General features: G+C 47.5%; 1 protein-coding gene across 2 annotated transcripts in view; it reads left to right on the top strand.

Annotated features, from left to right (window-relative positions):
• Positions 1-15,324, top strand: part of ABCA13 (ATP binding cassette subfamily A member 13) — a 390,923-nt gene that overhangs the window by 111,814 nt on the left and 263,785 nt on the right. For both annotated transcript variants that reach the window (XR_008998757.1, XM_057505338.1), the window contains exons 24-27: positions 2,436-2,630; positions 5,308-5,472; positions 6,495-6,654; positions 9,328-9,467. Coding sequence is in view for 1 of the 2 variants with exons in the window: in XM_057505338.1 (XP_057361321.1) it covers positions 2,436-2,630; positions 5,308-5,472; positions 6,495-6,654; positions 9,328-9,467 (660 nt within the window). In the remaining variant the exon portion in view is untranslated. The remainder of the gene's footprint in view (positions 1-2,435; positions 2,631-5,307; positions 5,473-6,494; positions 6,655-9,327; positions 9,468-15,324) is intronic.

Below are 15,324 nucleotides of genomic sequence, written 5' to 3'. Positions count from 1 at the left end.
CTTCCTATGCTTCCCTGCACCTGAGTCTAAAATCATCAGCTGGGCAAAATCGAGGCCATCTCTGAGGCACTCATCTGAACACAATTAGGGTTTTGACAGATGCCAGTAAACAAGCTTCTGCTAAAAATGTAAATACCTCTCCTAGGCATTGTCCTCATTTTTAAAAGGAGTCTGTGAACCAAGTAAATACCTAATTGAGTGTGTGCACGTGTGTGTGTGCGTGCACGTGCTGGGCACACAGTGGTGAGGGGATGTCTGTCCCGGATCCCTGGCTCCTTATGGTCTCCCAAGCCAAACATAAATGCATGGGAAAAGCATCAGCAGCCTGGCCTTCTTGTTTCTGATAATTGGCTTTGTCAGCCTGAACAAAGCCAGTTGAAAATGCCTATTTTACTTTGCAGAGGATTCGCACTTGATGTTTCCAATTCAAAAAAACTGAGTGTTATCTTTTTGTTTTTATTCCTCACCTGCTTCTACCTGCTCCAGGTGGCTTTTGAACAGAAAAAAATGGACATAGCAAGATTTCTAAAAGATAAAGAGTAAAGTTGGAAAAACCGCAGAGGAGTATCAGCAATCACTCAGCGGGCTGTCGCTGTCTGTGTGGTGTCACTGGGGTTTCTGCAAGATGGGATCCCATAGGCAGTGTGTGGCACCGCTCTGTTAGGTTAAAAGGATTGTACACAATTTTTAAGACAGATATTTTTGTCTTGGGACTAAATTCTAAGAGACGTACTGAATAGGATCCTACATGGGGACCACTGGGTGACAGCTGAGACCAGGTCTCCATAGCAAGCAGAGAGGGGCACTCCTTGGCCAGTTCTGGTTGATGCCCACCCAAAGCCAGGAGCAACTCCTCTGGAGCTGTGGGCTTGCAGGAATCCCATTTTCAAGGAACACTTCATACTGAAGCCCATTTTATGGAGCTGATCAAGAGGGACTGTCCTGATTACAGCAGGAAGTGGGTGTCCATGCCTCCTTTATCCTACCTGCTCTTTGAATCTCCTCCCCACCCAAGGCCTCTACCTTCCCCACCATGGGGCATATTTGAAAGCAGTGGCATTAAGGAAATATTTTTTAAGGTGTGTCTGCACCATGAAAGTTCCATATGATAAAAGGGCTTCTTGGTTTATTAGGTAGTAAGATACTTAATATATCTCTCTCAGTATTCAAGATATATATATGCATATTAGAGTTTCCTAGCCACTTGTGATGTTTAATTTTGTATGTCAGTGTACCCAGATATTTGGTCAGACACCATTCTAATGTCCCTGTGAAGTTATTTATTTATTTTTAGTGGAGATTCATGTTTAAATCAATAAGCAGAGTGCCCTCCACTGCGTGGGTAGGCCTCATCCAATCAGCTGAAGGACTGAAAAGAAATGTCTGAAACCTCTGAGGCGGAGGGAATTCTGCCTCCAGACAGCTTTCGGGCTGAGCCGCATCAGCAGCTCCTCCCTGGGTTTCCTGCTTGCCAGCCCACCCTGCAGATTTTGGACTTGCCAAGCTCCCACATTTGCATGAGCCAATTGTCTAGAAAAAAGATTTCTATCTCTGCCTATACACATCCTATTTGTTCCATTTCCTGGGGTACTCTGGCTGATACACTATTCTACCTCTTCATGATTTGCAGGGCATTCTGTGGCATCAGGTGGAAGCAGTGGATAAGTCTGCCTGCCCCAGAGGCTCCTTGTATATGAGCAGTGGCTTCTGCTCGCCAGGGTCTCCCTTGGCCTGATGATTTCAGAGCAGTCACACCCATCCGAGTATGACCACAAACAGGAGACCCACTGTTTTCTTTACAATTTGTTGTATCATGAAGGTCATTAACTGAAAGTCATACCCAAAGCAGACGTGCCTTGACCATCTTTCTGTGGTGTGTAATGCTAATAAACCAAACACTGATGCCTGGTGCCCTCAGTCCCTCCTTCTGAATTTATTCACTTTTCATTTTTGAAAATTACAACAAGCTTAGAATTTTTTTTTTTCAATTTGGAAATCAAGAAGGGAAAAAAATAGTTTCACCTCGTAAGAGTGAAAAGTGAAAGCTGACAAACTGAAGCCAAGGCTGAGACTTCATATCAGAAGAGAAGATGAGAATGTCACCTAGGAGGGTGGTGTCGTGGAGGGGCTGGGAGTCGGCACAGGGGTGTGTGGTGGGCAGCGTCCCTCGGGCACCCCAGCGGGGTGCGGGACATTGTGTGTTAGCCCTGCTCCCCAGGCATCCAAAAAGGCAGATGGCTTAAAAAGGGAGTTAGGTGCACATTTGAGAAACATTTCCATTTAAAATTTTCAAAATAGAACAGGAATTTGGTTACCATGTATCTACAGGTAAATGCTTAGCCTTTGGGGAAAATGAGCGTTGGGTGACTGCTGGGGCCTGGGGGCTGCGGGTCCCAGTGTAGCCACTGACTGCCAGCCCTCCTGCTTTGGAACAGGTTCTCTCAAGCGCCTTTACCGTAGCTCTGTCTGGAAGATGTGATCGCCGCAGTCTCCGCCTCCTGCTGCTCTTCCCCGAGGACGATAGGTCTGGATTTGCAATGAAGGAACTGTGCGGCCTGCCTGCATCCAAGGTGTATTCTCTGCTTGTGTCGATAAGTAAGAACCTGAACCTGCGGAGTGTGATTTACAAAGTAAGTGGGGTGACAGCTGGGGTGGCCTGACTTGAGTGGTGTGATGTCTGCAGAGGGGCTGCCTCCGTGGGCACATAGATGAGTAAGCAGCGGCCAAGGGCCCAGTGTGCTGTCCCTGGTAGCCGTGGCCAGCCTCTGTCTCCTGTGCACTGACTCTGGGGTGGGACTTGGGATCAAGGGGTATTCAGGGGACCTTGCAGGGGTCCTTGGAGTCAGGGCATCAGGACACTTGGCACACTTTGGTGGCAGTCAGCATGCTCGACACAGAAGGACCAATGGCAAAAAGTACTACCTAAGCCCAGTGCTAGGTTACTCTGCTCTGTAAGGGCCACCTTGTAGTACATCAGGGTGCTGGGCTGCTGGGCCACCCCCAGTTGCCCCTCTGAGTCAGGAGCTGCTCCCACCTGTCCTCGGCCATGGCCTGCTCTGTCCGGCCCCAGTCCCTGTGTGGACCAGCTCGTTATCTGCCCACACACTTGCACACCCAGTGGCTGAGGATGGCAGGCTGGAGAACTCTAAAGATGATGGCGTGTGCTGGAAGGCCGTGAAAGCAGACGGGCCCAGACAACCGGAGGGCAAGCCCGAATGAATCCCTTCAGGGCCCATGGGCTGCGTACGGTGGCCGGCCTGGTCCCTGCTCCTGGCTCTGCTTCTTCTAGATGTTCCTCATCTTCTGGCCTCTACTGTTTGAGATGTTACTTAGGTTTCCAGAACCTTCAGCCCCTACCTTTGGGGACTGGTCTTGCTCCAGGGTTCCCCCCAAGGACGGGTTTGACAGCCCTGGGGCTAATCAGAGATGCCTCAAGTGTCATAAACAAGGCAAGGGCTTTAAGCCCTCCAATCTGGGAAACTGTTTTGAGGTCAGGAAAAGAGATTTGTCATCCTGGCCCAATTTCCTTGTGGTCTCCCACCTTGTATTGCACCAGGAGTCCAGTGGGCAAATGTCAGCTTGCACATGCGCACCCAGACATTCTGAGAACAAATTCTAATTTTCAGAATGCATACATTTTGAACCCCATAAACAGGAGGACAAACACTTCCTAAAAGCCATAATTTACAAGGCCACCTCTATTCCCATAGGATTGATACTTCCAGCCAACATGCAGCCAGTTGGGCTCTGCGCCTGCTCACCACACCTTCGAACTTGACCATATGTCCCTGGGAAACAGACGCAGCACCGCTGGCAAGCCAGCATTTTAGTGGCCATTCTATTAGGCACACACAAGCTACCAACATGAAATTAGTGCCTCTGAATAATTCCTTTGACAGTGGCCACAAGGATGACATAGTGGTTTAGTCAGTCTCCCAGACACAGTGAAAATGATGCCGCCATTTATAACACCAGTGCCTGCTGGTCAGGAGCTTTCTGTGTGTGGCTCTAGGGAAGTAGATTAGTGTACAATGTTCTCAGGATGGCAGAGCAGTCTAAAGTCCACCAGTGTGGGCAACAGTACCAGGTTTCCAGCCCAGCTTAGCTCTCTTCCAAGCCCACACACTTCCGTTGCACTGACAGTGGATTCATGAAGCCTTTTGCAAAACACATCTTGTTTGACTGATCTGGCATGTTCCTCTGGTCTGCCTGTGCTGTGACTCATTATAGGCATTCCCACCATGAGCTGAGGCTGGTAGGTGCCCCTTCTAAGGTACAGCTGTAATTAGGAAGGCAAGTAGAAGAGAAAAAGCCAACCTCCCTTTCTCCTGCCCGAATCATCTCCACTGTCTTAATTCACCACACGACCACCTCATATTAGCAGAGTGTCTCTGTGAAGGATGGAGTTGTGATCTGAGGTCAGCCACAGAGCCAGCAGCTATGTGGCAGATGCAGGAGGCTAATGAGAAAGAATAAGAAGTAGTGACAGTTAGGGCCCCAGCTGGAGGCTGAAAACCAGGAACGTCAGTGGGCAAATGGATGTGGACAGAGATTTGCGGTGATCCCTCCCACCTTGTGAAAGAGGCAGCGTCTGCTCCTTTACCCATCCATCCAAGCAATGATATTGTCGATGCTGTTCGAGTCCCTGTAGCTACATAAATGACCAAGACAGACAAAAATACCTGCCTGAATGGAACTTATGTTCCAGAACAAGGAAGATGTCAGTAGTAAGTAAAGCACAGTGTGTGTCTGAGGTGATAGTACAGGCTTTGGAGGGCGCTGATACTCCTAAAGCACTAGGTTAAACTCATGGTCCTGATTCTCTGTAACTGTGAGGCCCTGAATCTCTCTGAGCCTCAGTTCCTTGTCATGAAATGAGCACAAACACACACTGCTCAGGGGGCTATGGGGGCAGAGGTGACTGTGCATGCTTCAAACTCAGGGAAGCAGCAGGTAGGTGGAAATTGTTACACATGTAAGAATTGTTTCATTTGACACTCTTTTTAAATTTCCACTTCAGGCACCCCAAAGACAGCAAGAAATATTTTGAAAATGATTTGGATTTTAACAACAGATCACACTGGTCCCTGGTTTACATTTTAACAATACTGGTACAATTGAGCAGGCTCCAAAATCCTGAGCCATATGTACTCTAAGCAGGACAACTGGTATACAGGACAACAAAGGCATCTCCCTAGCTTGAGAGAGAGAATAACATCAAATAGCTAAGTTGCCACTGCTCAAGTGATGCTCATCAGAATAAAAAATATAGTGCTGTTAATTCTGTGCTGCGTTGCTTCCCTTGAGATGCTGATCCCGTCGGAAGCCAGTGCTGTGCTCAGGTCCCTGCTGGACGTCGTCTCCAGGCTCAGCCACCTGCTTGCCAAAGCTGACCACGTCCTCAAACACCTTCCTGAATTTCTGCATGGATTTCAAATCACTGCCTTGAGAGACATGCCCGACTTCCCACAGGTGTGTGTTTGATCTTGACCTCTGGGGAATATCAGATTTCAGGGTCTTTGCATTTGCTCCTTTTGCCTTTATTTCTCTTCCAACATCTAAAATTTGCACATGACAACACAATACAGGATCCACAATACCTGTTAATGGCTCTGGAGGCAACAGCATGACAAAGAGTAAGGCCTGGCATCTCTCTGCAAACTAGATGGAAGGGCCTTTGCTGACAGGCAGCCACCCACATGGAGCTGGGATCGCTCCTGCGTGCTGTGCATGCTGTCTGTGAAGTCAGAAATCTCTAAATCGATTATAGCACAAATGAGATTCCAAGGGCTTGTTTAACGTAATTCAGAGTGAATTGCTTCAAACGCTTCAATGTTTATTTACATATAAATAATTGGGTTACAACTCACAGAGTATTTGCTGCAAGTACAAGCACACACTTGAATGAAGTAGTGGCATGATACTCATTTTTGTTTGAACTCTCTGTTCCTGGGATGGGACTGCTGGGGAAGAAGAGATCTGCGGAAGCAAGTGGGGAGAGGGGAGGCGAGGCCGGTGTCAGCACCCACAGAGCTGCCCCAGGGTAGCAATATTGGTATGCTCCTCCTCTGATGGCTAATTTGGATAATTGTCAAGTATCTTGATATCTTGGAAGTACAGACCACATTAAGACCACTACTTAGTCTAAACTAGTGATATTTATGGATTAACAATTTATCATGGACAAACAAGGATTTGCTGGTGTGTGTGTGTGTATGTGTGTGTGTGTGTGTGAGAGAGAGAGAGAGAGAGAAAGAGAGACATTTGTTTCTTCTAATAGGTACACAGGACAGAAAGAATTACTGCAGGGATGTGCACAGTATATCAAGGATAGAAAAGGCTAAGCAGAGGTTCCTCCCCGTTGCCCGGTTGAATATCCTGCATATTCAGTTGGAGAAGGACTATACTTTCAGAAGTCTGTAGGGAATTATTCTATGTCACTATTTAATTACAGTTTATTTTTCTTATGTTCCCCGGCTCCACAAAACGGCCAGGCCAGAAGTTCATCCTTTGGTTCTTTCCAGTCTATGATGAAGGTGATTTGCAAGGAGCAAGAGTCTTTCTTCAGCAATTCTAACATGTTTGTTAACTTGCCCAGAGTTAATGAACTCTTGGAAGAGGACAAAGAAAAATTCAACATTCCTGAAGATTCAAGTAAGAAAATAATAATTCATATTCAGGTGTATTTGTATATTGATCCTTAGCCATGCTTTATACTACATAATCTGTGTAAAGGTGTGTGCATGCCAGCAGAGACCTTTCTATTTTCATCCTCTTATCTTCAGTTTTGTAAGGCCACTGGTTGCTGACTCCGGAGGCCCTCAGTGCCCGTGAGCACAGGCCAATCCTCTTAGCTGTGAAGCCAGGGAACTGGGCCTGAAGCCCAGCCCCTTTGGGACTCCCAGCTAACCACTAGTGGTGGGGGGCCCAGACACAGAGACCAGGAACACAGTTTGGTCCCATAATGAGGAGCACTGTGGGGCCTCCTACAAATTTGCCTTCTATAAAGCTTAGCAGCAAATGGTGGTGGGTTGATAAGGACCTTCTTGGCCCTATTTCAGGTGGGAACATCTTAACTAGAAAGGCAGACTAAATATGATGGTCAGCCTTTGGTGTTTACACAGTTCAGCCCCACCAATAACAAATCATGCCTCTTGGGTCACATGACTTCATCTCTGAATCATCTTGGTCTCATCTGCAACGTGGAGACAATAATGCTGCCTTATAAGGCTGTCGTGAGGAGTCTTGGGGAGGATGTGTGCCAGCCGCCTTGCACAACAGTGTAGATGTGCCCTAGCACAGTAGGTTTCTGTGCCGCATAACACACCACCACACCTTACTGGCCTAGGACAGCGCATGTTCATCGTTTGGTTCCCGTGGGTCAGGATTTGGGCACTGGTTAGTGGGGTCTTCTGTGCTGCATCTCACAAGATTGTTCTAGGTGGTGGCTGGGGCAGAGGTCTCTTCTGAGATGAATGTGGGTAGAATTCATTTCCTTGAGGCTGCAGAACCCATGGAGGCTGTGTCTTCAGGCCAATAGGAGGAACTCTCTGGCTCTCAGGCTTCCACTCTTTTTAAAGGGTTTACCTGGAAGGTAGGCTTCCTAAGGTCAATTAATTAGAGGTCTTATTTACATCTTCAGAACTCCTCCATGGCTGTGTAACCCAACCATGGGTGTGGCAGCCATCCTGCTCACAGGTTCTGTCTGCAGGACACCATGTGAGCGCCAGGGGGTGATCTGGGATCTGCCACTATGCCCAAGATGATTCTTCACTGCATCTGGGATGGGCAGAGTGTTGGTGGGACTGGGGAAGAGGAGAAGAGTGGTGATTTGCAGAGGCGGAGGTATAGGGTGAGGCGCCAGATAGCAATGTCCTTAGAGCTGCCTTAGAGACAGTGTATCAGTATGTTCCTCAGCTGAAGGGTAATTTAGATAACTTCAAGTATAATACCATTTAGCTGCACAGACACACATTAAGGCTATTAATATTTAATATTTTTGTTTCTCCCTTCCTAATCCTCATTTCCTCTTTTCTTACATTTGGGTTTCTTGAGGGTTATTGATTTATTCAACAAATCTAATCATTCAATCATCCATCCATTGACCCATCGATCCTGTCATTCAGTTACCATCTAGGGCTAGGTTTTCTTGGTCCTTTCATACATTTTACTCTAGCCATAGACAATATTGATGCCCTCATTTTCCAGATGACGTGATGAAAGAAGGTTAAGTGATTTGCCCAAGTTCACACAGCTCACAAGTGGCAGATGTCAGGATTCCTTGTTCTATACACATATATGATATTGTCTTTCCTGAAATCAAAATTGCTGCTGTCTACATTAAGCTTATAAAGTGTATGTTGTTAAAATCAGTACAAGCAGCCTCTATAATTCATGATTTAGAGATTCGTTATGTAGTCAGGCTCTTAATTTATGTTTTGTGGGATTATTTCATTTGATTTTATTGTACTTGAATAAAAAGAACTCATTTTTCTTCCCAAACAGAGGATTTGGGAAGGTGAAATTAATAGTGGAATAAATACAGCAGTATTCCCCATAATTTGGGTACTACAAATCATGGTACCAATGCTAAGATGGTATGTCTATTTTACTGTTCTTTTCAGGGGTAAAAGAACTAGTTATATGGAAGTATTCATCACTAGCTTAAAACCTTATAATATTTGGTTACTAATCATTAATGTGATAAAGAGTGTACCTGCATTGGGTGCCTATTGGTTTGGACAGTTAAGTTAAACCTTCAACTGACACCAAGACAGCACCATAGCACTGATGAACCACCACCAGAAATCAAGTATTTGAGTGAAAACAAGGCAATTTAATAGCTCAAAAGCAGCAAGTTCAATTGTTCTGTAGAGGTGTAGCAAAGAAAATTCTGTAATAACTTTTAAGGCTAATTTCATAAGAAAAACCGAATTCCAGCCTTTATACGGAGACTGTTGAAACAGATTTTCTAAATTAAAAATCAGATGTATTCCTTTTTTATTACTGCTTTTCAGTATGAGCCATCTTTACCATTATTCAGTACTTTTGAAAATAGCTCAGTGTGAATATGTGAAGGTCATGCTTTACTTTCTTTCAAATGATTGACGTGAGCACGGTGTCTTGAAATTTTGTATGAAACAAGGGCCACTAAAGACAGTGGTAAGAAAAATCATTTCTGAAATTACTTCCCAAATTCAGAATTGTATCATGAAAAAAATATGTCACTCATTGAAAAGTGAGGAGTCATAGATATGTACATGCATTTCCTGTTAACTTGGGCGTCCTGTCTCATGAATAACAATTCTTTTCTTTTCCTTGTGACAGCACCATTTTGCCTGAACCTTTATCAGGAAATCCTGCAGTCTCCGAATGGAGCTTTGGTGTGGTCCTTCCTAAAACCTGTATTACATGGGAAAATACTATACACACCCAACACTCCAGAGATTAATAACGTCATTAAAAAGGTAAGTCCAAATGAATGTGGATCTCATAGACCATACAGGCACCACTGGGAAGAACTCTTTGAAAGCATTTAACATGATTATTAGTTTTGATGGCATACTGTTCTACTGTTCTCTGATGTCAGTCACAGTGCATTGTTTCACTGTCCCTGCTGTTGTTTAACTTGGATGTGCTCAGTAATTTTCTGGAGGCATTATATGGAGTAGCTGGTGCAGTGAGGACAGTTAGGAAGGATATTCTGGGAAGTTCCAGAAAAACTTGGAGGGTGAATGCTACTTTGTTCTGCTTGGTGCACCTGGCAGTTAAGGAAGAGTCTGCCCCATGTGCTTGCAGTCGGCGTCTGCTGATGGGCGCTTCCCGCACTGACTGAGGCTCTGTGGGCTTCACCCTGTTGGGGGTGAGCTGTGGGGGAGAGGCCAAAGCTGCTTCCCTGCAGGAATTTGGATGGAGCACAGCTCTGCGTGTTTTGTTAGTTTTCCATTTCTTATGTTGCTTAACTCCTCAAACCTATTCACTGCAAGGTTCAGATTAGTCATATTTACCCTTTTGGAAGGATCATGTCAGACTTCCCTGGGGTCTTGTTTTTCTCTCTAATGGAGGCTTGTAAGCCTGCAGGCACCTTCGGGGCCCTTCACAGAGGCCCTGGGAGTGATCTGATCCTACTGCCAAACCCGGAAGGGCAGAAACCAAGCGCCAGGAACTTCCAAGTTTCAAATAGTGTTATCTTAAAAACTCAAAAGTGAGCACTGGCGTGTGTGGTCATATGAGCAGCTGAATTATTTTTGATCAAACTGGCTGTTCCAAGCCCGTGTTTCCTGGCCCTGTGGTTGCCATGTGGGGCTGCAGCTGAGAGGCCTTGTGCACCCCCCTCCCCACCCTGTGTCATAGCCCAGGCACTGCATTCATCTCAGCATATGCAAGTGTTTTTAATGATTTCTGTTTTTATCTTGAAAATGTCCTTTTGGAGGGGTGTTTACCAAAAGTCTGACTTTCACGATGACATGATATAAACTAGATGTATGCCGGGAGTTGATCCTTCCAGGCCTGGGCTGCAGAGAGGCCTGGAGCCACAGCCTGCATTATTCAGCTTCCCTATGTGTAATGAGCCTTTAAGGGCCATGTGGTACCTTAGAAATTTCATAGAAAAGGACTCTATAGCACAGCTTTATTGTAAATTTGAATTTTTAAAATAGGCCCTGAATTTGTTTTGATTCTATTGCACATCAGTATTATTAATAATACATATGCTACAGGCTTGCATGCCCTGCTACATTATGCAATACCACAGCTACAACGGCAGTCTCGCCTTCTGAAAGCTCATCCCGCAGTGGGGAAAGAGAAGCAGATGCCGGAGAGATCACTTGGACCCAGTATGAGTGGTTCGTTTAGGCGGCAGGGCAGAGGGAGGCGAGCAACCCTTCCTCCTGGAAGAAAGGGTTTGGCAAAGCATTTGGGGGCATGTGTTTTCCCATCAGCGGAGGATGGAGGAAGTCTGGCCATGACAGAGGTGGGGGGTGGGTCGAGCCCCATGATTTCCGAGAATGCTAAACATTTTAGAAGAATTGCAGAGATTCCAGTGTGCTTGCTCATTCCCTTTCAGATGTGATATGAGCTGCTATCCTTTTCATGTATTTGACATGGTTAACGACCTTGTGTATAGGTACCTTGGTTTTGTCCTGATAAAGCTAACCCTACGGCACAGTGGCCAGGATGAATTCTTTCAGCGGTCAGCCATGGCTATTCCAGTTCATGACAGTTGGTTCTGGTCATTAGACTCCTGGCCTCATGTCCCACATGGCTGGGACACCCTGCAAGCTTTGCCACTTGTGTTTTGTGAAGGAACATCATCTACAGGGCTGCAGGGGCCAGTGTTGTAAATTATTTACTATTTGTTACTTCTCATTAGGTGGGACCATGTGAAGTTGCCATTTTTTAAGGAAAATTGTGTATAAAAATTGGTAATTTCATGTGGTTCAACCTGTAACCCTGAGGGTGGTGCTGAGAAGCACGCTGTAACTGGTATGAAATAAGCGTGTGCGTTGGGAGGACTGGGCTGTGTCCCCCGTGTCAGCCATCTGTGTGGCTTCATAGGGGGATGGCTCTGCATGGGGGTGCCTCCCAGTACTGGGTGCCCTTCCCCAGCTAGGCTCTGGTGCCTCCCCACCCCGCAGCCCCCCGTAACTTCTCACTCGAGTGTAAACCCCTAACTCAGATCCAGAGCAGGTCCTCGGCAGGTCACCACGGTCCCCTTCATGCCCCTCTGTGGGAGGTGGCCTGCAGGAAGGGCAGTAGGCTTCAGCATCCTCCGGCCATGACTGTGAGCCAGTCTTCTGACATGGCTCCAGCTGGAGAACTGCCCCGTGTGTCCCTGCTGAAGGGCCGCCATAGTCCACACACATCTGTGGACCTCTGCACAGTCAGTGCCATCCCTTAGGGCCCAGTGGGGCCACCCTGTGGGAAGGGATGCCTCCACTACCTGGGGGGGCAGCACATGGCACCTGCCTAAGATGCGCCCTGAAGGCCAGGCATCCAAGCCCCTCTCCCACCCTCTCCGGGGCCCCACTCACAGCATGGCAGCTGCGACTCTTTACGGGCACCAGGCTGACTTCCAGCTGGGCTTTCCACATGTCCTCCTTCCCCTGGGCCTCCCCCTGGACCTTCTCCAGAGCTGGAATGAGGTCTCCTGTGGGGAGCTGTCCCACTGCCCCACCTGGGCCATTCCCTCCCTCGGAGATCCCTCTAATGGGCTGTGTGTTCCTGTTTTTTAATTAAATACAATACGTTTGAGTTTTTAAAATGTGTATGTGTGTGTACAGTTCAGACACCCATCTAGATTCACTCAGCTACCCCCACTTCCATCACGCCCCCAAACAAGCCCCTCCCTTTGTCCTTGGCAGTGTCATGCCCTCCCACCCACAGCCTGGATGACCACTCATCTGTCCTCTTGGCACTCTAGTTCTCTCTTTTCGAGAATGCCCTGTGATCTTTTTTGTTGTGTCAATGCCCCCCACCCAGTGCCTAGGAATGTGCTGGGAATGCACTAGGCAAACAGTTGTTGAATAAGGTAAGTGATCGTGATGATAAAGCTCTTGTGCCTATTTGAGTCAAAGGCATTCCTGTACTCAAATAAACCAGGGACAGGATAAGCTGTGTACCAGGCCCTCTGCCCTCTCTGAGTTCCATCACGGTGGTAGCTGTGCTTTGATGCAGATCAGCCATATCCTTGTGTGAGGTTGGAAGGGCTAAGTATGATCAGGGAGAGTGGTCTACCAAGGCTATGACTCTCATTTATCAACGCTTGGCCAGGACTGTGCATGGATCATCTCATTTACTCTTCATAGCAACCCCTGGAGTTGTAATATTATCCCGACGATACAGATGCAAAAACCAAGGCTTAGAGAGGGTAACTTACATAGCGAGGAAGTGGTGGAGCTGGAATTCAGGCCAAAGCTGTTACTCCAAAGTCTTCGATACCCTGCCTGTATTAGTTTGCCTGGGCTGCCATAGCTAAGTGCCTAGATCGGAGGCTCAAACAACAGAAATTCATCTTCTCACAGCACTGGAGGCTAGGAGCCCGAGGTCAGAGTGTCAGCAGGGGCTGCTTCTCATGCCTCTCTCTTTGGCTTGCAGAGGGCATTTTCTCTCCATGTCCTCATGTGTGTGTCTGGGTCTTGATCTCCTTTGCTTACAGGACATTGGTCATATTCCATTCAAGCTCAATCTAGTGATTTCATGTAAACTTTATTACCTATTTAAAGATCTTATCTCCAAATACAGTCACATTCTGAGGTTGTGGCAGCTAGGACTTCAACACATGAATCCTGGGAGGACACAATTCAGCTCATAATCATGCCACTTTCAAACTGTCTTTTACCACTTGAAAATGGAAATGCTGAAAGCCATCTAGGAAATTTGCAAACTCTGTCCTTACGGTTGAAGCTGGTTCTGGGATTGAAATAGTCACCCAAGGAAGGGAAGTTTGCTAATCACTGCCTGCACACGGGGCTCAATGCTTGAAATAAGCAAGAGACACACAGGAACCTGCTATGGGGCCACCCTTCCCTCATCTGCCCAGGGTCCCAATTGAACTTCCCCCAAACCTGGCCAGTCAGGCACAGCACTTGAGTGCCTGGAGCTGTCTGGGGCAGGGTCTGACCTCACTCTCCTGTGTTACCTGCAGGGCCCAGCAGTGAGCTGATGCCCAAGAGTTGTTGATAAGAAGCTCACTGTGAAGTATGTATCAAAATACAAAGATCTTTGTCTTCAGGGCCAGTTGGAGAAGAAGATGTGGTTCAAATTGTTGTATTAATTAAAATGCTTTCCCTAAAAATTGACCTAGTGCTCTTCCACTTTGCTTTGATCCCTGGAGACTTCCTCTGTGAGAGAACCAAGAACATCTTTATCAAATCTGACCACAGTTTAATCTGAAGTTGCTGAAGCAGACAGGAGGCATGCCCACCATGTGGGGCCTGCTAACTTGAAGACCGAGGACAGCCTGCAGCTGGTGGCCAGGGTGCTGTAGTTGCCAGCTGGTCTGGGCTGGCAGGATTCCAGTTCTCCCACTACTCTAGGCCCCTTCTGTAGATTGGGCTCTGTGCTGGGTAGTGAGCCCAGGTGGGAGAGCCACACGGCTCTCTGAGCCCACCCCACCTGGTGACTCTGGCTGCTTGGGAGTTGTCGTGCAGAAACCTAGCCCAGATGAGGCCTGGGAGCCTACCAGTGTGCCTCAGGCTCCTCAAAGCCCCAGGATTGTTTTCTGTGGCTTCCTACCTCTCTTCAGTCTGCACCTGATAGTTTTTGTTTTGCTTTTTTAGAGATCAGTAGCTTTTGGTATTTTAAGTGACTTGACATATGTAAGAGATTTCATTACTTTTTCTTCTCAGCTCTTTATGCATTTTGCTGTTTTCTGAGCACATCGCCCATTTGGTTATTTTCCAGCACATCAGTCAGGGGCCAATCAGAAGACACAAGAGGGGGAGTTAATATGAAGAATGATTACAGGGGCAAGACACTAGTATAAAGGGAGTTGGCTAGTGATGTAAAGAGAACACTGGAGAATGCAGCACAGCAGGCCCAGGGTGCAGCCCCCATCCAGGGCTGGGAGGACTTCCAAGGAAGGCCCTGGACTGGAAGGGGCCTCCACACCCAGGGCTGGAGGCCAGGCCTCACTGGGAAGAGCACAGTTATAGTTGCTGGAGGGCAAGAGATCTCTCAGATGCCTCCCAGCCTCGGCTGGCTGGGAACATGCACTTGGGGGCCAGGAGAAGCTCTGTGCTTGATAGCCTTGTGGGCTGCATGGGGGCTGCCTGGGAAGTCAGTAGCCCTGGGGAGAGCAGCAGCTGGGCTGCTGGGGGAAGGCGCTGGGTGCTGCCTGCCACTCGCAATGCAGGAGCTGAGCAGCAGGGAAGCAGGAAGCCAGGGGCTTGCTCTGTGGGAACCTGCTGGAAGCAGTACCCTAGACTCAGGAAGAGAAAATCCCCCCTTCAGTGTCCCTTCACTACTCTCTGCTGGCAAAGCTTAATGTCATGCCAGCTAGCAAAAGGCCCAGCTCCATTCTTACAGAGCAGGCCATGGGGGGTGGGCTTGCAGTGGGGAGATGATAGCTTGGTCCTGGCCCAGCCAGTCCTAGGTCAGTTTCTTCATTTTAGAGAGGTGAGACTACTGCGGTGTGACGTGTTCCTACAAAATCCTCAATTCTTAAATGTGAGTTTAATTTTTCAAACACACTGGGTTGAGGAGTGTCACCTGTGCTGTCTGACCCTGCTGAGTTCCTGCCGCTGGGCACAGCCCCGGGCCTCACACCTACGCAGGGATTTGCACTTCACACTGACTTTTCAGCTGAGGACACTGAGTCTTGTG

Source organism: Manis pentadactyla, chromosome 7, assembly GCF_030020395.1.
Source record: "Manis pentadactyla isolate mManPen7 chromosome 7, mManPen7.hap1, whole genome shotgun sequence".
NCBI lineage: Eukaryota > Metazoa > Chordata > Mammalia > Pholidota > Manidae > Manis > Manis pentadactyla.
The sequence above is the reverse complement of the archived record's forward strand: the minus strand, read 5'-3'. Positions and strand labels throughout refer to the sequence as shown.